At 41.9% G+C, this 21,627-nt stretch overlaps 1 protein-coding gene across 2 annotated transcripts in view; it reads left to right on the plus strand.

Moving 5' to 3' along the window:
- Nucleotides 1-19,843, plus strand: part of GTF2E1 (general transcription factor IIE subunit 1) — an 87,115-nt gene extending 67,272 nt beyond the window's left edge. For both annotated transcript variants that reach the window (XM_038376205.2, XM_043512731.1), the window contains exons 3-5: nt 7,371-7,572; nt 12,679-12,917; nt 17,602-19,843. In XM_038376205.2, the coding sequence (XP_038232133.1) occupies nt 7,371-7,572; nt 12,679-12,917; nt 17,602-18,032 (872 nt within the window). In that variant the 3' untranslated portion in view covers nt 18,033-19,843. The remainder of the gene's footprint in view (nt 1-7,370; nt 7,573-12,678; nt 12,918-17,601) is intronic.
- Nucleotides 19,844-21,627: the final 1,784 nt, after the last annotated feature.

Raw genomic sequence — 21,627 nt, forward strand, 5'->3', positions numbered from 1 at the left:
CAAGACTAATATAAAAATATACACGCTCCTCTCATGTCACATTTCAAGAGCTAATGCTGCAATCAGCTTTGGGCAGTGGAATGTCCTCAAGAATTTGAGATCCAGTGGACCATGAAATTCATTTCAGAAAGATTAAATGTGGCATTAGTGTGGTTTATGCTAAATAGTGTACTCTTAAACTGCCTTTTGGAATAAACTGGAGTATTTGTAATGATGAGATTCTGATAAACTTGGTTATTTAAAAAAAACAAAAAACCAAAAAACACCTTGCACGTTATTGCCAAAAGGGGCTTGCTTTTTTGGAAGTGAACCATGAATGCAAATGTGTCTACTAGGGTCATGGGATACCAAAAGGGGCGTATAGGCTGCAACTACCATATAAGGGAATAGAGATCATATATCCTCAGGACTAGAGCCTAAAATGCTCCACATCCTGACCAATTGTGATGCTTTCTCCTCACAATCATGAGGGGTTGTTTATAGAGGGCTGGGAGTCTGGGTGGTCCAGAGGGATTTGTAAAATGCATTGTGTATATGAAACGCCTTGAATCAGGAGCTCCTGAGTTCTAATTCAAACTATGCCACTGATATTTTATGAGCAAATCACATAATCTCCCTGTGCCTCAGTTTTCCCTCTTGCTCCAGTTTCTCATAGGCAAATGTCATCATCCTAACACACAGCAGGCACTAATTGGTCCCTCTGTCAGAAGTCTTAGCAAGAGGACAAGGATTAAATGATCTACAGAGACTGAATACTTTAACCCTTACAGATGGTCCCTCAGGCCAGTGCTGAGGCACATTAACTAAACTTGTTCAAGGTCACAAAGGAAGTCTGTTTTAGAGATGGAGCTAGATCCCGGGAGTCTTGACTTCCAAACCATTGGTCCAGCCCTCCACTCCCTCTAATTACAATGTGTGGTGCGTAAATAATGATTCATAAGCTATTGTGACTGAGCTGCATCTCCCCTCCTTAATGAGTCAGGAGGGTGATGCCTTTGGTGCTGTGGTAGATGGTCTTCTAGACCCTGGAAATCAATGAGAAATGAAGGGAACTTAATTATAGGCGTGCTGGTAGCATTGCCTGTCATTAAGGGTGACCGACATTTCCCATTGTAAGAGCCTGTTTTCAGTTGCTTATAACCTTGTCAAACTGAAACTGTTTGACTTAAGATTTTCCATATTGGGTGTCTTCCTCAGGCTGAATTGTTTTGGAAAATTACAGCCAAAACAGTTCACCCATGTCTAAGAACAGGGTTAGGGGAAAATAGTTTTTTTGCCTGTATTTAAAAAAAAAAATCCATGGTAGGGTCCCCATGCTTTGGAGCAGGGACTGGCAATCTGGCAGGGGTTGGCCTTTATTTTAGATTTATCTTTTTGCTGTTCCTGTGACAATCCACCCAAATTTGGCCAGGTGATAAGCCTTTGGAAAAAATGCAAGTTTGCACATGCTCAGTAGAGACTTATTAGATTTGTAGCAGCTAAATTCGCTGAAGATTCCATTCATGCACCTTCCTGGGCTGAGCAGGACTTTCGCCTGCAATTTCAACTGGGGCTGCTGTCAGTCTATCCTGGCTCCTGAATGGAACACAGAGGGTCAGTCACTGCTGTGCTCTCAGTGATTCCATGCTGGGCCTCAGCAGAGAGGAGGAAACAGTCTGATTTGAATGCAGAGGAGTAAGAACTAGACCTTTTGAGGTGTGTGGGCAGAGTTGATTGAAACAAGAGTCTGGTGAGGGGGTGGGAGAGGACCTGGAATGGTTGGGGGGAGACTGAGATTGGGAGGCAGGGAGAAAAATGGGACATGGGGACTGGCAGCCAGTAAGGATGAGGAGCTCAGGTGGCAGTGTGTGACTGACTGGGAAAAGAGAACGGGGCTGAGAACCAGCGGTGAGGGGAGAGAAGAGTCCGATCTGATGAGGAGATGGGGAGAAATGTGACTGGCTCAGCAAAAAGAGTGGGCCAGGGAGCTGGAGAAGGGGAAGACGCTGAGATTGGGACAGGGAGTTATTGGGAATGGGGAACATGTGCAGGGGTGTGGGAGCCCGGGGAGGAGAGAGACTAACCCAGTGTGAAGCTGGGAGCAGGGAAACTGGGATTGACTGGACAAAGTGCTGGGGGATGAGCTGGCTTACTGGGAGTGGCTGGGCAAGGAGATTGTGACAAGAAGCCTGAGGAGTGGAGACTGGGCCTGGCTGCATGAGGAGGATGGCACTGATGTGAGGAACCAGGAGTGGGGAAGAGACGAGACTACAACTGGGAGAAATTGGAGTGAATGGAGCAGAAGGGTCAAACAGGGATGACTGACAGAAGAGTGTATGCCCTAGATGACACTCCCTTTCAGAGCTTAGTACCCAAGATTCCTTAGTCCCACCATTCCCCTGTCCATGAGTTTCACAGATGTTTGCTGATCGCAAAGTGTGTCATCCCCCTCTAATGCTGGTCCACATATAGTAGTAGGTTTTCATCCTATCAATTACTCCATTAACTCAAGCAGTAAACCGCTGTGGTGGAGCTATAGGTTCCAACCTTCTGATGAACCATGTGGGTAGGTGTCATTATGAGAGCCCATCATGGAATTCTGATTTTTTCAGTTTGCTTTTTTTTAAAAACTGTAGAAATTACATAAAAAAAAAATACATTAAAAATATTAAGGTCACAAAATCAAGCACTCAGAAGTTAGGAAATGCCAGGATTAAAGTTGTCTGTGCATCCTTAATTCAACCCCTTGTTTGGGTGTACACATTAAGATACAGTCTTTAATTAATGATTATATATTATTTTTTTCCACAGAACCTGTGCCTCATTTAGTTCCCAGGATCACCTGCTCTGGGGATGAATCAGGGTTGCGTAGTGAAGAATGCTGTTGTCTGTTAGACCCCTGTTTCATTTGTTGCAAAAGTTGAAAGGTGTGTAGTGAATGGGGCAGGGGACTCCAGGAAGGGAAAGGACAGTCTCAGAGTTAAGGCAGTTGAACGCTGCCTTAGAGATATGGGTTCTAACCCTGTTGCTGCCACAGCTCCTACGTGATCCTGGGCAAGTCACCTAAACTGAATTTTTCACAAGTGTTCACTCATTGTGTGTTCCTCATGTTCTCAGTGCCTGACTTGAGATCCTCAAGTCTGATTTGCAAAAGAGCTAAGAGCTCAGAGCTGCAACTCAAGTCAATGGGAGCTGTGCTTTGAACAAAGTGCTATATAATTCTAAATACTCTGAAAAATCAGGTTCTAGGCACCTCAAATTGGGAACCTAAAATTAGTGGATACTTTAGACTTTAATTTCTGTGCCTCAGTTCCCCATCTGTAAAATTGAGATGATAATATCTGCTTATCTCACAGGGGCAATGTAAAAATATATTCATTAATATTTAAGCACTCAGATACTATGGTGATGAGCACCATAGAAAAGCCCATGAGGAAATTAATAATTGTGTCTTTAGAGCGGGGTTTGAAGCATGTGCAGTAAATAAGGCCTGGGGCCATTCATTGAATAATGAGAATAAAACAAAGTATTGAATAATTGCTCATTAAGTGAACACTGTCTATCCTGTGTATTGAATGAGCTGGGGTCCTGTTGGAAAAATAGTGTGTGATCATGTAATTAGATTGCATCATTAAGGTATATGCAAAAGGGGGCTGAATTAAGGTTGCACAGTCAACTTTAATTCTGGCATCTCCTAACTTCTGGGTACTTGACTTTGCAACCTTAATACTCTTTTTTTAATATAGGTTTTTATGTAACAAAAGTATAGTTAATACAATGCATATGTTCATGTATTATGTGCTGAGTAGAATGTTTATACTTAGCTGTTGACTTTTCCCTTTGCTCAGTCCCTGATGGCTAGATTTCATTTGACCAAATATTCTGGCCTGCACACTTCAGAACCTGATGTGCTGCTTAATTGTAGTATGCCTTGGGGAACCCACTCAAGCTTTGTTCACCCTTGCAAGTCTAGGAATGTACGATTCTGATCTCTTTCAAATAGGTATCTTTTTACACTCTGTAGATTTCCATAGAGTACCAGGAGAAGTGCAATGAGTGTGTACACAGTGGCTGGGGGAAGAAGGAGGACATGTATTTCTGGTTTCCCATTTCAAAGCCTCTTGATCACTTCCTTTTTTTTTTTTTAAGCTAGGATCACCCTTGCCAGCCAGGATATCTGACCACTTTTGTTGCATGACAGCCTCTGATTAGAAAAGCAAAACGGTGCCTTTGTTGGGATGACAGAAGGAATGGTGAATGGTGCAAGTCTGACAATCTCTGGCCTTAGAGTGACCACTATTTCAAGTTTGTCTAATGGGACAAATTCCTATGTGACAACATTGTAATGCATGTTTGTCAGAAAGTTGTATCACAGTTGTTGCGATGCAATGACTCAAGGCAGTGATGTATAGTAGTGAGAGAGTGATTTTGTGACCTCTTAACATCCCACAAGTGAGGTTTTCAGCATTGTCCTGATGGGCGGCACTTGAGATTAGCTGCTCAGTTCTGCTCCTAAATGTGGGTATTTCTTGTAAAGTGCTGCCTCACGACAAAAAACTTGAGCACGATTGCAGGAAATTAGTCACTCCAATCATTATCCAGATTTTTTACATAACTCATTATATTGGCATTTATTTTTTGTTCCTTAAGAGCCCTGGAGAAGTTGCAGTAAATCAGCCTTAGTTTTAAGAATTTTATTAAATTAGAGCTGCATTAACTCTGATTTTTTTTTTATTTTTATTAAAGATGCTTTGAATTGGAGCTGTCCTAACTATTTTTAATCGTTAGTTAAGACACCTGGGGTTCGTGAGTGGAAGTGTGAAAAGCCTGAGCCACCTAAGAAATGTTTAGCCGGGCTTTTTCTGTAGGGTTGCAGTCAACCACTGTCCAGTCAATAAACGTATAATATGAGCTGAATCTTACTAATTATTCTAGACTTATTCAGGTGGTTCTGTGATCTCAGGGGTACTGATGGCCTCAGATGTGGAATGTGAATGAAATCAAACTGTGACTTAAAACTTAACTGGACTGACAAATGTATCTAATGTGCAGTTTATGCATGAATGGTGGTGTTTTTTATAGCATGACAAAATAAGCATAATGCTTTACGCTTGGATTAAGAAAGGGCTGGAGAAAGCCACCGTTTTCCCATTCTCAGCATCTTTTGCCACCATTGTCAGTGCTCTTGCTTTCCCATACAGATAATGTTAACTTTCTAAAGTAAGGGCTGAGATGCTTGTTTTGTCAAATTTTTCAAAATGACTTTCACTTCATGAGTTCAAAAAGTTGGCTTTCATGTAAACGCTATTCGTTTTGTTTTCTGTCTAGGAAAAACTCTGGGGGTAGAGGGGAAAGATTTTAATGCAAAAAAATGAAAACTGTGTAGGCTATACATAAGACACTAATTTGTGTGTCTGCTTAGGTTGCAGTGGGGGGAGAGACAGAGATCTGCCATCCCTGATTCACAGTACAAAGAGAAAAAGTGCACAAATATAAATGAACTTAAAAATTTAGAAATCCCTGTGAGGTGCTGCAGGTTGTACCTACTGTAATAAACAGCACTTATTGTAGTGTCTTATTTTACAATAATTCTTGCAACCACTTGTGAAACAGCTAGGTACGTATTATCCCCATTTTACATTTGAGGAAGCAGAGATAAAGTGAGTAGTCCCAAGTTCATGAGGTAAATCTATGTTGGAAGCAACATGAGACCCAGGAGACAATGTGCCCATCATCTGAAACTATAACCCAATGGTTAATGTACAACAATTTACACAGTTGTGACTTTAGGAAACTTCCAATGTAATGTGGCAGATATTCTGACCCCCCTCCCTGCCCAAGTTTACCTCTTCAAAGTTGACCCATAGGCTGAGTTTGCACATAATGTCAGTGATCTAGCCATTGGTACGCATGTTCATTGTCAGATGAGTTGACTTCCCTACACACCTTGCCAAGTCAACAAATGAGACTGCTATTAAGTAGAGTGCAAGCTTTTCATGAAGCAAGAGGGCCCTGGGGATAGTAATGCAGTGAGATAGCAGGTAAATATTATTCCAAGTTCACAGATTGGGAAACAGAACAAGGGGAAATTACTTGCCTACAAGATGTTTTAATCTAGTTGATTGGCAAGGGACTAGGAGTGAGAAGGTGTGGCTTCAAATCTGGATTCTGACACTGACTTTGCACATGACGGTGAGCAAGTCACTTCCCTTCTCAGCGTCTCAGGTTCCCTGTTTGTAAAAAGGAATAATATTTACTTTCTTATAGGGCATTGTGAGGCTACACTTAATGTTTGCCATATAAAGGCAAAATAATGCAACCAGTTAGTGGTAGAGGTGAGAAGATAAATCCAAAAGCCTCTGCTCTCAGCCCTCAATTTATTCTTCTAGATAAGTAGCACCCCTTTCTCCATCTAGGATTTGGAATGACCTGAATTTCCTACGCATTGCTTCAAGTGTAGCGTGAGATAACGTGTTTTGCAGCAATTCCAATATTGAGCTGGGATGATAAAGTCCTACTGTAAATGTGCTTCCCTAAAATTCTTAGCCACAGATTGACAAGTGAAATGGAACAGAAAATCCTCCACTGCAGAAGTTCTTCAAAAAAATTTTTACTTCAGTGATACTGAACCAATTTCCTTTTCCCTTGGCTTGTTTCTTAGATCGTGATGATCTACAAAACAATCTAAATCAGAGTAAACTCTGATCATTCTTTGAGTTACGCATACACAAAATTTCTAATTGGAATGTAAGAGACCATTTTTTCCCCTTTTTTTCTTTATCGTCAAGCAACTATAAACTAACAGAATAGATTTTAAAAAAGAAAAATTGTCTTTGTTTGGAGATCAAGCATGGAAAATGTCTGACTCAAGGAAATTTTTGGAGAAAGTCACTACCAACTGAAAAGGAGAGGGAGTGGGTTATTCCTTTAGTAGCAGTAGCAGTATGGAATGAAACTGAGTGGTCGCCCCTCCCCCCAAGATTATTTTAGAGAGGGATGAAGGCAAGTTCTTCAGACACTGCAAGCCCTAAAATTTGATCATCCCAAAATATATCTTGAAACTGATATTGCGGTGCCATTAAAAATGTGTGGTAAGGAAAGTAATGTGTAATGCTAGGATATGTCTGAATGGTGCAACTTGCCATCCTTTAGGGCTTTGCAGAGACAGAAACCCTAATCAGTTTTCTGCATCACTGGATGGCATCTAAAGTCTCACTTCAGGTGATTAAATAATAATCAGGTACATTATATGTGGGAAGAAAGTTGTCCCAAGAAGAAAAGCTATTTAGTTTCAATCTAAGAGAACTGCAAAATACTTCTCTTTAAATGCTGCATAAAAATGTGGGTCTTTTGACTTTCTCCTAGTGCTTAGCAACTTCTTTTCTGTTTAGGAACCTTCCGCTGTACGTTCTGTCAGAATGAAGTGGAAGAGGATGAGTCGGCGATGCCCAAAAAGGATGCACGGACTCTTGTGGCAAGGTTTAACGAGCAGATTGAGCCCATCTATGCACTGCTACGAGAGACAGAGGACGTTAACTTGGCCTATGAAATCCTTGAGCCAGAACCCACAGAGATTCCTGCACTGAAACAGAGGTGGGAATGAGCATAAAGTCCTCTTGAGCCATACTGCTTTCATATTGCATGTTTGTCTACCTTAACCATATTGTTGCCCAAATCTTGATAACTTGTTTGTTCAGCATCAGCTATGCAGGATACTGATAAATAATCTTTGCCTTAAGAGATTTACAGTCTACATTTGCCAGGAGACCAGGGCTGCAACCATTTTTCATAAAACAAAGCAGACTAAGCCCTTGCCTTTTAATAAGAATATTTGTCCGACAGGAGGCTATACATAGCAGTTGCATAAGAAGCTGAGACCACATAGTTTTCCAAGAAGAGGTGTGGCCACTTTACAGAGCTCTGTAGGCAGCCTCTGGACTCCAGGACACACTTTGGCCACCCCATGCTGTTTTACTGTCTTCTTTCCATTGCAAACATCTTTTCTTTCACCTTCTTTTTCTTTTGCTTCTATGAAGGTTTTGAAATTCTAAACTAGCTGTCTTCCACACTTTGTATTTTCAAGCCCACTTATAACAAAACCCTTATTCAAAGAAATTGAGTATCTTTTTTATTCTTCTTTTCCCCCATTTGATACACACCTTTATAGGGAAAGACCTGTTTAATCAAGAACTCTAAGGTTAGTATTTTTCTAGCCTTAGGAAACCAAAGTGCATCCTTCGGAAGATTTCTAACTATACAAAAAGAGATGACGTTTAAATAGCATAGAAAGATGCAGTAAGCTGTCAGTTTTGTCAGCTGCGGTGAAATCTAGTGTGCTCTGCCTATTTTCATTTAAAAAAAAAAAAAAAAAAACCTTACGCACACCCGGAAAAAAAAGTTACACAACTAGAGCAACCGCCTCCACCAAATATAATGCTGTTGGTTTTTCAGGTTCCTCTCTTTCATCACATGCAGACTAACCTTGAGAGAGAGAATTTTTCATACTTGATGCTAGATAGCTTCTAATTAACTTAATAGCAAAATGCTTTACCTGTCTAGTCCCTTCTAGCCAGGGATCCCAGATATGAACTAACTAATGTTCTCCATCTTACAGATGAAGAAACTAAGGTATATAGAGAGGGGAACTGACTTGTCCAAGACCAGACTGTCAGATACAGGAGTAGAATTTTGGCGCCTTTATTCCTAACCCTATGGCTTAATCATTAGACTTTGCTTTAAAACCAGTTTCTGTAATTTGACTAACACATTTGGGATAATCACCTCAAATGAGAGAAAAGGGGCTTTTTCAAGCCGCCACATGGCTACTTCATCTCTGTGACCAGAAAATTCACACAGCAAATGCCTGTTGCAGTCCCATGAATAATGGTTAAATAACAGCAGCACCCACTTACCTGCCTCTTAAATACTTTAAAAAAACAAAAACAAAACCCATTGTAAATGATTACTCTGTGCACGGACTTACAAAATAAATAGGCAGCTTCTTAAATGGTTACTTGAACACAACTAGCTTCAGCACATAGAGAGTCAATTATTTATTAACCCTTATTAATTCAAAGCAGCTAATTGCATAAAAGTGCTGCAGTGAAATTTTAAAAAAGAATATCCTCTTTCCTTCCCCCCCCCCACCTCTGGGTTATTTATTTACTCCAATTTACAGAGTCTTGAGATACTGGAATCATAGGTAAAACTGACATTTGATGCTACTGAAGAAAAAAATCCTCTGAATTTCTTGCCTTTCCAGTTCACACAGGAGCAAATAGCTGTGTGTGTCTTCTAGAGAGCTTTAGCACTTACAGTCTACACTGGAAATTTCTAACAATCCTGCATCTCCATTGTGAGACTGGTCAAATCATTTACTTAAATTTTTCTAGACCGTCTTAAGTGATATTTTGTAAATCCTCTACTAAGCAGGAATTTTGTCCCATGCAAGTATCGTAATAAGAACCTGTTTTTCATAAACCAGCCCCAGTGGCTTTCCAGATGTGTTGAAATTAATCTTCCTTCCACTTTTTCTTGTTTAAAATACCAGCACCTTATGTAATGTAACATCCTAGATTTCCTGAATGAACTACTTTATGCAATTACACTACCGAAGACCGTGAGTCCATATGCCTTTTGATGGAGGCTGTTAAAAACAATAGCATGAGATTTACCTAATTTTCATTAATGCAAATCGCCGATATGTACTTAAATTACCATACACAGCTGTTGGACTCTAGAGCCTCAGTTTTTCCTATGCTTGTCTTTTCTTCAGTTTCTACAAACAGTTGAGATGCAAAACTTGTGTTTGATTTAAATACATATAATCTGAGGTCTGCTCATTGGTTTCTTTTACCATATCCTAGCCTTGCTAAAGATGCTTTTTGCCACCTTAAAGCCAGTTTAATCAGTTATGCTGGGGGACTTTCCATGTAAGGTGACCCACAGACAGCATAAAGCCAGTGTACCCAGCCACACTACTGCCTAATCCCCGATCCCCAGCTTCACAATAGCTCCCGGGAGGTGTTGCAGCCAGGCAAGTTCAGGGCATCCCTAGCATGAGCCAGGAGACAAAACAGCCCTAGAATCAAGGGAGATGGAAAGTTTGTTATAGATGTTGCTCCCTTTCTTCAGCTCTGTTCCAGGCGCTGCCCTGGTGCAGCTGAGCATCTGGTCCTCTGTCTCTGTTCAGTGGTGTTTAATTCACTTCTCCATAGCAGGGACACTGAACAAAAAGACACCGCTTCTTTATAGCGGCAGATAAATCCCCAGTCCCATGATCTCAAGGGGCTGCATGTTGCTTCTAACAGTATAATTGATGATACTGTTGTACAAACAAGGAAGAAAATGGAGCCATTTACTTAGTCATTGACCTTAACAGGGGTAAAATTGTAGACATAAGCCCTCTTGGCTTTGGTTATCCTGGGGCATACCAAGGAGCTAAAATCACTCATTACTCCCTGTAAATTAATCACATTGCAGGAGATGGTTTAATCTAGTTTACAGGGATAGGTATCTTTTATTTAAGAATTGTTACTTTAAAAAATTGTCCTTGACATCATTGAATAAGTATATCACAACTAAATGGAACTTCATAGGGAAAAGGAGGCTTTGAATTGACAAGGCAATCCCTGACCCTGCCGAACACTTAAATGTCACTGCTGCAGTCCTGGTGAGGAAGGCTTTTTTGCATTGTGTATTGTAGGAAACTGGATTACATAAAATTGTCAGGGAAGCTCTATGGTTGCTGATTTTTATTGTGGGGGAAGGAGAATATTGCTTTTCACAGAACACATGCCTTTCTTTGAAAACTGAAAAGTACCAGTATTTGAAGTAGTGCAAATTGAGAGAAGATCTCTGTGTGGTTCCTTAAGTTGCATACGTGATCTGCATGCATAAAATAGTCTCTCCCACTTGCTCAGAAATTCAAGTTGTTTTTTCCTGATCGGGATGACTGTAGGGAAGAAATACAAGTCCTTGATTCTGTGAATGTGTGTATGTTGAATAAAATGTAAACATACAAAAATATTGTGTGTATATGGTTGGTTAGTTCCTGGAACACCAACCTGGCTGTTGAAAGGTTAAATATTCCTTGCTCCTGGCAGAGATTTGAGTGCATAATTATTTTCTACCAGAGCAAATAAAATGATGGCATGTGTATGCAGTTTCCCAGGACCAACCTTTAAACATCAAAATAGAATAGAATAGAGTTAGGATAACAAGCAGTGGGTAAACACTTGCTTAATAAACAAACATTTGATATTTGTGACCTCTCCAATTACCACCCTCTCTCTTTGGAGAATCTTATTGAGAAGATCATGGCAGAACACCTTCACCTGGATCTTCTATCAGTATAGATTCAACCCCGGGGATGATACAGAGACAGCATTAGCATCATGTTCTGTACGAAGGGAGGGTGGTGCCCATGCATATTTATCATCTGTCAGCAGCCTTTGATACCATTTACTATATAAAGTGTTCAAAATGCTTGCAAGATCTACTAAGGGTAGATGGGTGCATTCTCCATTGAATCTGTTGATTCTTTTAAGCGACGTTAGCCTAGCAGTTCATTCACCTGGGTTTCCCTCAAGTAGAAAATGGCAAGATTCTTTCTGTGGCCTTTCCAGCTCACTATGCATGTAAGAGCACAAGACCAGATAGCGAAGGTAATTTGGGTTCATTACCATCAGTGGCAGAGGACATTCAGATCTGTGTTCTTTTTATTCAGATCCAAGTAGTGCATTTTCCTGGCCCAGATAGGAACCAGGATGACAATGATTTGTCTATGAATCAACTGAGAAAATAAGCTGGTGCTAAACTCTGATGAGCAGCTCCTTGTTATTCCCGTCCGGGGCACTCACCCAGTTCTGCCCAGTAACCATCAATACTGACGTTCAGCGCGTGTGTCCCCCCCCAATTACTCAGGGTTAGGACAACAGCCTCCACCAAACCTCAGTCATTGCCCCACTTTATTCCTGACCTGTAAACCCCCTCTCCCTTCCTCCAAGCCCCTGACTAAAATAATCTAGTCTGACCTCCTGTATAACATAAGCTATAGAACTTCACCAGGTAGTTCTTGCAAGTTCATTATCGCTTGTGATCAGAGCTGGGAATTCAACTTAGTTTTCCGAGGTGAATTTGTCTAATTGCTATGAATAAGAATCTCCACATCTGAGCATTATGAGACTCCAATCCAGTCAACCCACTTGATTAAACCTTGGTGTTTTAATTTATTTAATACAAGATTATGGTGTAACAGCAAATAATGACTTTTCCAGGTAGCTACTGGTAAGGGTCATGTTGTGCATCCATGTGATTTTCATTTCAGAGTATTCAAGTATGTAACCAGGTTGGCTGTTGTTCCTACGTAATCATATTCACAGAGCTTAACAACCTCCTTGCCTTCTAGTATCTCTCCTGTGTATAACAGTAGTTTAGATTGTCTAGTATTTTGAACCCTACATTCCTCAATCAAAGAGTTGGTCTAGAAATTCTTGGCAACATGGTTAAGAAATGGGGGTTGAGATTCTCTAAGCATATCATGGAAGATAATTAATTTTAAAAAGGGGTATGTGGCTAAATCCGCTGGGCTTTTTTGAAAATCACTACAGGAAACATCTCTTATACAGGAAAGGACTAATTCTGAATGGTATCTTTTTTTTTTTTTTTTTTTTTTAAATCCCTTTGGCTTCTACATAGCAAAGAACGTGCTGCTGCTGCAGGGGCAGCTGCCCTAGCAGGTGGATACCATCGGGAAGCATGGACTACAAAAGGGCCGTCATATGAGGACTTGTACACCCAGAATGTCGTCATCAGCATGGAAGACCAGGAGGATCTTAATCGGCCAACAAATGAAGGGAAGCCAGCCAGAGAGAGGCCAATTTGGCTGCGGGAAAGCACAGTGCAGGGGGCTTATGACCCGGACGAGACCAAAGATGGTAAGGAAGCTAAAAAGGGAGAAGTGCTGCATAATTCTTAGAGTGGGAAGAACATTTTTGACCCTTTCTGCGTACAGCTGCTGCTCCTGGCATCCTAGCACTAACCTGCTCTACTGTTGTATCTTTCATCTGCTATGTAAACCCTTTGGAAACCAAGCAGGTGTAAGAACAAGATTTACTAGGCACAGCATTGAAACCCATGTCAGTAAAGCTGAGTTGCCCACATTGGTGTGATTATGTTACTAAAATGTTAATTGTTTGTTAGTTTTTCTGGGAGCTTCAAAGACAGATGTTCTGGCCCATTATGACTTGTTTGGTTTTGGATGAAAGATTTTTCAGCTTCTTCTGGAAAGCTTGTTACCAACTGGGCATGGATGGAAAATGAAACTCAAATTGTATGTGTGCTGAGCATAAGGCTCATCAAATCGGCTTCTAGTGGATATGCCATATTCACGTATCCACTCTCCCCTTCTGTAACTGGTTATCTGTTGATTTTCAAGACTACTGTATGCATAGAACAATGTATCAGAACTGCAGCTTGAGAGTCTGGGGACGAGGAGTGAGAATCAGTCACCATAGTGGGTTTCTCATTATTGCTTTCTCCTATGACTATCAGTTATCAACAGTCTTTTTCGTTAGTTTTTGCTTTTATTATTGTTTGTATTAATGTCATATCCGCAAAAGACCAGAGTCAAGATTGTGGGCCCATTGTGCTGGGCATTGTGCAAACAGAGTAGCAGACAGTCCCTGCTTTGAGAAGCTTTATTCAAAACCCAAAACAAAAAAGTAATAAATGGAGACCATTTTAGCTTGTTAACTGGGTGATTCAACTGAAATATACAACCATCTGAGCTGTGTGAGCAACACCAGATGAAACAGGCAGTGTCTCAGAACATGGCGAAATGTAACCAAGATCCAAAAAGCAGAGTGTTTATTTTCAGTAACAAAAAAAACAGCACAAAGAAGGACAAAATGCAATGAGAGTGGCTACCAGCAGGGACTTTATTTAAAAAAAAAAAAAAAAAAAATTCTGAAGAGGATCTCGTTCTAGTTCTCCCTCTGTATTGCTACTGAAATCTTACTGCAATGTGCTAGTTTCTGACATATAGGACATGGTAAAAAGTGAAGTATTGAATCTTTCTGATGCTTCTGTTTTAATTAAATCCAAACACTAAAATCTTCCTTTTTCCTGCAAAGTAACCCCCAGGAGGGGAACAGAACAGCAGGAGATTTTTTTAGGGGAATGGAGGTGCGGATGGTGGGCTAACCCTGTTCAGGCAGATATCTGACAAAACCAGAGCTTGAGGTGATTATGGTCAGGCAGTGTGTTTCTGCCTTATTTAACTTACGGCTTTTAGGGTGCACTTCCTTTTATTCTCTGGTACATTACTTTGTTTATCCTATACAAAGCATACTAACTAAAGCCACACCCTGAATGTTGCTATCCACAGTCTGGCACCAGAGTGCTTTCTGCAACCACACCACCCACACAGATTTCCATGACTCTTGGATGATGTGTGACAGAAAAGGAAGGAAGGAAGAAAACTTGGGTATTGGCAGAAAACATTAGATGCTGAAGTCCAGCACAAAGAATTTTCACAAGGTCATGATTCATAGAACCCTTCTGGACTGTAAATCATTCAATAAACTTGGACTACTGCTGATTAACCTCCTAGAGTATAGCATTTCTCAGTGAAAGGGACTATCATGTTTTTTCACAAAAAAGATCTCTTGTCTCTAGAATGACTTCTTGGCTGCTAGAAACTTAAGCTGAGCACAAAACTGCAGACACAATCCCCTCTTTCCAAGAATTTGGCCTGTTTGCCAAGTCCTGGAAACACTAACAGCAATCAGGGCCACCACGTGTGAATCTGACTTCCAGCTTTCATACCAGGCAAAAATGTGCCAGGAACATCTGGGACTCTTACTAACAAAGCCTGTCAACACCAACTCTGAAGAATGTATGTGTTCTACCTGCACTCCTCCGTGGTGTGTGTTGCAAGCAAAAAAAAAAAAAAAAACCTTCATCCATTTTCAGCTGCCTAGAAGATTGTCATCCATCCGTTCCCCCACCCCACCCCCGTCTCCCCCATCAGACTTTACCACGTTGAGTCATATGTTTGTAACCTTGTGGCTTCATTATTGTAAGTCATTATACATTGGAATGAAACTACACATCCCGGAAAAGCTTCCTCTAGTACAGGATACAGCAGCTCACCTTGAACACATTTCTCTAATGCTCTGATCTTTGCCCTAGCTCCACACTGAATAGTCTAGTTCAGGGGTTCTCAAGCTTCGTTGCACCACATCCCCCTTCTGACAACAAAAATTACTACATGACCCTAGAAGGAGGGCACTGAAGCCTGAGCTTGCCCAAGCTCATCTGCCCTGGTGGGGGCCAAACCCAAAGCCCTTAGGCTTTGGCTTCAACCCTGGGCAGTGGGGCTTGGACTTGGGCTTCGGTCCCAGGTGGTGAGGCTCGGGCTTTGGACCTGGGACCCAGCAAGTCTAAGCCAGCCCTGGTGACCCCATTAAAACGGGGTCACTACCCACAGTTTGAGAACTGCTTGTCTAATTCAAGATTGTCTTGATACTCAAAGCCCACCATGGGGCTGGCTTTAAGTTCCTGAGACCCACCCCCTCTCTCATCATGATAATGAACCACCTTTTGACAGCAGCATTCCATAAAACCAGGAAACAGTCAAACGGTTGAGGGATGCGTCTGTGGAGAAGATGGGACTTTCCTTTCTTATGGGACTGAGTTGCAACCTAGTGTCAGCTCCTGGGAATGACCAAAAACTTCATCAGTTTGCTCCTCCCTAGGGGAAAGATGAAACACCCCCTTCTGTTTCATTTTTAAGGCAACTTATGGGACAATTGGGAGTTATGGTGCTGGGCATGGTATTGGAGCCTGAATAGATGATACTGAACTAAAGGTCAAGGCTCCATCTCTTCAGGAAAAGGAGAGCAAGTGGCATTAATGTGTGAGAGTGGAATCCAGTCAGCTCAACTCAAGTGATCATTCACATGCAGAGTCTTTCGGTGCAGTAGAAAAAGTTTGCCATGGGGAATCTGTCTTAGTTTTTATTCCTTATTTTTACATAAGGCTCTTAAAATCCATTCTTCTATATTTTTTCAGTCTGCCTGCAGGTTTATTAGTGTTGGGTGGACTCACAGTGCTCTCACCAAATATAGGAATCTGATAAGAGCTTTATGCAGAAAAGCTCAGAAAGCCTTCTTTTTAATAGTATTCTGTTTTTGAATCCTTGAACTGTACACACCCTGCGTACCCAAACACTATCGTGCTCTTCCAGTTATTGTACACAAATATTACTTCACAAAAATGCAGCCCTTTCCCGGTACAGAAGACGCTACTGCGATGCGAGCATGTGTGTGTCTGTCTGTCTTGTCCATCTTTCACCTGAGGCATTATAATCCCTTACAAGTGAAGTAAAGCTAGGGAACAGGTCCCAGATGAAAAGAGAGCCCAGGCTACAAAGAGGAAATTGGCTTGAAAAATAGTAGCCCTTTTATACACCCTTTACATGTTGTGTTGCATATGCGGTCAAGGGGCTTTAAGAGTCTACCTCCCATGCAGGATTAATTTTATTGATAATACCAAGTTCCTGTAATAAACTTTCTCTTCCTGCATGACTGGTGCAATTTTAAGGTTGCAAGACACTCCTCCTTGTTTAAATGTTCATATTTTATCTAAATTAAAGGCCAGAAGCTAAACATTTATATTTATTAACCTAAAAAAACTGCTCCTTGTTTTCTTTATACAGTGATCAAAAAGTTTCTGTAGAGCCAAGATAGGCATAGTTTATGGCCCCGTAGGGGGTACTATGTTAAAAGAAGTACTGCCAGCATAGTACTGGGGCCACAGTGCTCCCTTGCTAACAAACCAGTCCTGAGATACTGTTCTCCAAAAATGAAGTTTCTGCCTGCCCGTTCCGCATTCCCCTAACGGGATCCCTCTTCTTGCTCATTGGTTTGTAAGTATGCCTTTGGCACTCAGATACATTCCAGGATCCTTTGCACTACCTGCAATGGCACCTCCTTTGACATACTAGTACTCTCTGTGGAAAGATGTGATTGGGGAAGTGGCTTGCCAACTATCTCTGGGCCTAGGTGCCAGCCCTGCAATAGCCACCTTCTCTGCACTGAGACTTCTTGTAATTGCAGTTCTTTGTCTGAATCTTTTCTGGGGCAGCTGGCTTTCTAAACAATGGCATCGTTAGCCACACAGCATTTGGGTCAATCAGAGGTGAGCAAAAGGTGATGGGTAGGGTTGGAATTGACTTGTTCTTGCTGCATTCTCTGATACAGAATAATTTGCTGTTGTCTTGCAAGTGGGGAGTCCCCCATGGGTTGGGAACCACTATGGCTATAGACCTGTCACATAGTCTGTCAGCAATTAGCACACGTTAAGCCTTGCCCTGCTCTGAGGTATGCTGGGCGAGTATAACTATCTCCACTTTAAGACAGGCAGGGAGGAAGAAGTGGAGAAGGGAAACAGCTTGTTCCAGGCCATAGAGTCAGTGACAGAGCTGGGACTAGAACTAAGGAGTTCTAACCCCCAGTAGCAGGCTGCCCTAATCAGTACATAGTGCTCCCTCCTTAATGGCCAGCATGACACATCGGTATGATGACTTGCCTACCATTCCTTTATGCTTTCTTGCAGGTGGTCAAGATATGGATGCATTTCAGGAACGTGGGGAGGGCCGCGCAGCTCTGGACGATAACGAGGAGGTGATGCGTGCTCTGCTTATTCATGAGAAGAAAACCCCCTCTGTCTCTGCAGCTGGTGTGGGGGGGGCTGCTCCCTTAGCTAGCACCAATGCCAGTGACTCTGAGAGCGATACCAGTGAATCAGAGGAGGAATCCCCACCCCGCCTGCCTGTTGCCTCAGCTACACTCTATGGGCTCGAGGATGAAGAGGATGAGGAGGAGTTTGAAGTGGTGGCAGAGGACCCCACTGTCATGGTGGCCGGACGTCCATTCTCTTACAGTCAAGTGAGCCAGCGGCCTGAGCTGGTGGCCCAAATGACCCCAGAGGAGAAGGAGCTTTATATAGCCATGGGGCAGCGTATGTTTGAGGATATGTTTGATTAACCCTTTCCCGCCACGACAGCTTTTAAAGTGAATTTTAACAGGAGGCTCCCTAGTGAAACAAAAGACTGAACTGCATCTCTCCCTTCCCTATAGTCTGTCATGCAGGAGCATGGGGCTTAGAAATGCTCCCTGACTAAAGGAACTACTGATCTTGGGTGTCCCACACAACAGAGAGGGGAGTTAAAACTAACTGGGTGTGCCAAAAAGGGAGGGAGCAGAGGTGGGTGGTGGAACATGTGGATTTTTTTTAATCAGGAGAGAAAGTTTGCAAGGTGAAGCTCCACTTCAGGGTGGCCCTCACTTGCTGCTGCTTTAGCCCAACAGCCTCCTTTTGCCTGAGGTTTATTCTTTTTCTAGAAGGCCAGGGAATGGATTCTGACGAAGTCCAGCTCCCTCCTTGCAGAGGACTTGGGTGCTCTGTGGTCTGATCAGGCCTTGCTTCTCAGTGTTACAGAACAGGAGAGTGCAAGTGACACTGATGGTCTGTGCGCTGGATGCTGAGACAGACTGTAGATGTAGTTGCATGTGAACGTGGTGGCTGAGCAGGGTTGAGCTGTAGTACCGGGCCCAATGAGGTTGTCGCTAACCCATTGCATGTGAGCAGAAACCATACTTATCCCCTCCCCTCCTCAGTCTTCTTACAGTTCCCTAGCTAAACCTCTCAACAGGGTTTGTAACCCAAGCTTGCTCAGACTCAACTATGTTGCTTAGATTCAGCCATGTATTTTGACCAAATTGTGTTTGAGATTATTTTCCAGCACGGTTAGGATCCCTGGAGTGGACAGCTGATGATGATAGTTGTAACTGCAGATGTAAATGGGAGACTGCTTTCTGATGGGGAGCAAAATGGGAGACTAGCTTTGGAAAGGAGAGTACAGATCTCTGGGTGATGCTCCTTTGAAAGACTGTCTGTCTGGTTTTCTATCTCCTGTTTTTAGCAGTCAGGGACTTCAGTCCTCTGTGAAAAGACAAACCTGTCCTTGCCTGTTCCCCCCCTTCCACATGCCCCACCCTCCACACCCATCTGTCAGAATTTTAAGGGTAAGCATCTAACAAACAACTTGATTCTCAAAGGTGCTGAGTGTGCTTATAGTGCCTGTTGTTTTCAATGGAAGCTGTGAGTGCTCAGCACCTCAAGGACAGATGTAACTTGAAGCACCCAAATTTGAAAGTCTTGGCTCATTGTCAGTGTAATGAAACTCACTGAAGGAACTGAATTGATAGAGTACTCTGACCTACCAAGAGAATACTTTCAGTACACTGTTACTGCCTGTCCCCTCACCTTACCCCATCTAAGCCCCGATGTTAAAGCCTGAGTTCACAATAGATTGGGCTGTCAGCCAGACAGTACCAGGGAACCAACATAGCTAGTTTTAATTTCACTAACACCAAAAGGTTTGTATAATTTGAAAAGGAATTATGCAGAGTTCTGAATACTGATATTTAGCATGGCACTATCTGTTCAAATAAAAACATTTTTACCAGTGCCTATAGCAATATCGTGTTTGTAATGCTACCTTTCAATTTAAAAGTGTTACTTTTTTTTAATTGTTGTGTTTTCTTATCCAGTGCTATGGTAAAACAAAGTGATAAAAGGATTTTGTGTTTAGAGGCTGTATCAAGTGCTGTTTGATTTACACGAACAGTACGGATTTGCCGAGCATTTAAACTTAGCTATTTTATACTGACTAGCCCTGTGATGCCTCCTTTGTGGTTTTATTTTCAACATCTTGATATTTTATCCTTTTTTAAAATAGCATGTTAAATTTGCCATTTTTAAAATAAATTAATAAAATGATGCTTCTGTCCTAGGTTGTCTTTTCAATCTATTACTTGCTCAACTGGGATTGTTTGCTTGTTCTAGGACTTTGGATATGTTTAATATGCTATTTGAAAGGCTTCCAGCTTCTTTCAAACCATAAACCCACCTTCAGTGTCATCACTGGTTCTTCCTTGGGTACATCTCAGAATCCTTTGCACCGTTTTCTGTGGTGTTTATTGTAGTTGGGAGCCATGGTTGGCTCCTGTGTCAGAGGGATCTTATGGTTAGCACTCCCATTCTTTTTCCTTCTTCGGTGAGGAAGTGAATATTGCTGAAATGCTGGCTGTCTTAAAGTTGTCTTGCTGCCAATTTAAAATGGCTAATATGGCATGGAAATGTGTATGAGACATAAGTGTGGCTACCAAATCACAGACACGCTAAATCATGCCAAATAGTTGTCAGCTGAGGGAAAGGAGCTTTACAGATTTCAGGAAGATGAATACAAGGTGACCGATTATAAGGGAGTAGATACAAGGGACCATTGGCTAGAAACTGTTCAACCAATCTAGCAAACGCTATAGTTAACTCAGGCTCATAACTTCCATGAGTAGTTTCTACTGTGCTTTAGTATTTGCAGGATCAGATCTTAGGTTTGTTAAACCTTTTGCAAAGGAACAGTCTTACCCATTGTTACAACGAGCAACTGGCATCTGAGAGATTATAAAGAATAGGCTGTGTGTATCACATTTTACTGTGGTTTATAGTTATGGTGGGAAAACAGTGGGCTTTATCCATATATGATCTTTATATAATGTCATTCAACAAGATTCCCAAACTTAATAATATACCTACCATCAGGAATCCATCCAAATATTTATAGGGCACTCCTGACATTTCTGGTCCATCAGTGGCAATTTACTGAGATGCCACTCTGCTGGGAGACTGGAGGTAGGTATGTGAGCAGGTGTACTGTCCCCTAACAGCTGCTGAATCCCAAGATCTGCTGGCCAGTTTATCCCAGCCAGTTCAGGACTCTTGTGAAAGGACACTGATGCACAGTTATTGTCATAGCTGTTGTGATAAATGTTCCTTTGAACAGGAGCAGTGAAGGCCAATGGCACTTTTAAAATGTACTCTATAAAGAGGGACTGTGTGCTGTAGCTCATGAAAGCTTATGCTCAAATAAATTTGTTAGTCTCTAAGGTGCCACAAGTCCTCCTTTTCTTTTTGTGCACATACTATTCCAGAGAACTGTCACTGCAGCAATTGCTAAAAGTGAAGCACAGCCAAGTGCAAGACTGGAAATCACAAAGCAAATCAATGGCGAAGTCAGAAATTGAGCCCCTGAGTTTTGATGGAGGCCCAATCTAACAACTGGATCACACTGCCTCTGGTAATTAAAATCAAACAACTATGTGTCTGTAGCTACAAGACCAACCTGCACAATAGTCTCTTGTAATTCCACTGAACTAAGTTTCTGATCCTGACTTCAGCGTCATCTGCAGTTTGTCTGCTTAGTAAACGCCAGGCCACAGGATTGCACCTCTAACTAAAATGAGACAAAAAAAAGAAACCTATTAGTGTAGTCCCAGCCACTTTAGTACCTGAGCACCTCAAATCTGTCTCAGCCATGTGTCTCTATTGTTTGTTGTACAAACAAAACATCCCAAAGCCAGTAAGAAACGCAGGTCCCAGCTATCACTGACAGAGAGCATTGCTCCCATCACAATGAAGAGTGCAGCCTTCCTTGCTTAAAATGAATTTATCTCCTCAAACAGGCTAATTGCCAGGCTGGCTGGCTATTTGGAGGAGATGTACCATAACTTGAGGATG

This window comes from Dermochelys coriacea, chromosome 1, assembly GCF_009764565.3.
Source record: "Dermochelys coriacea isolate rDerCor1 chromosome 1, rDerCor1.pri.v4, whole genome shotgun sequence".
Lineage (NCBI taxonomy): Eukaryota > Metazoa > Chordata > Testudines > Dermochelyidae > Dermochelys > Dermochelys coriacea.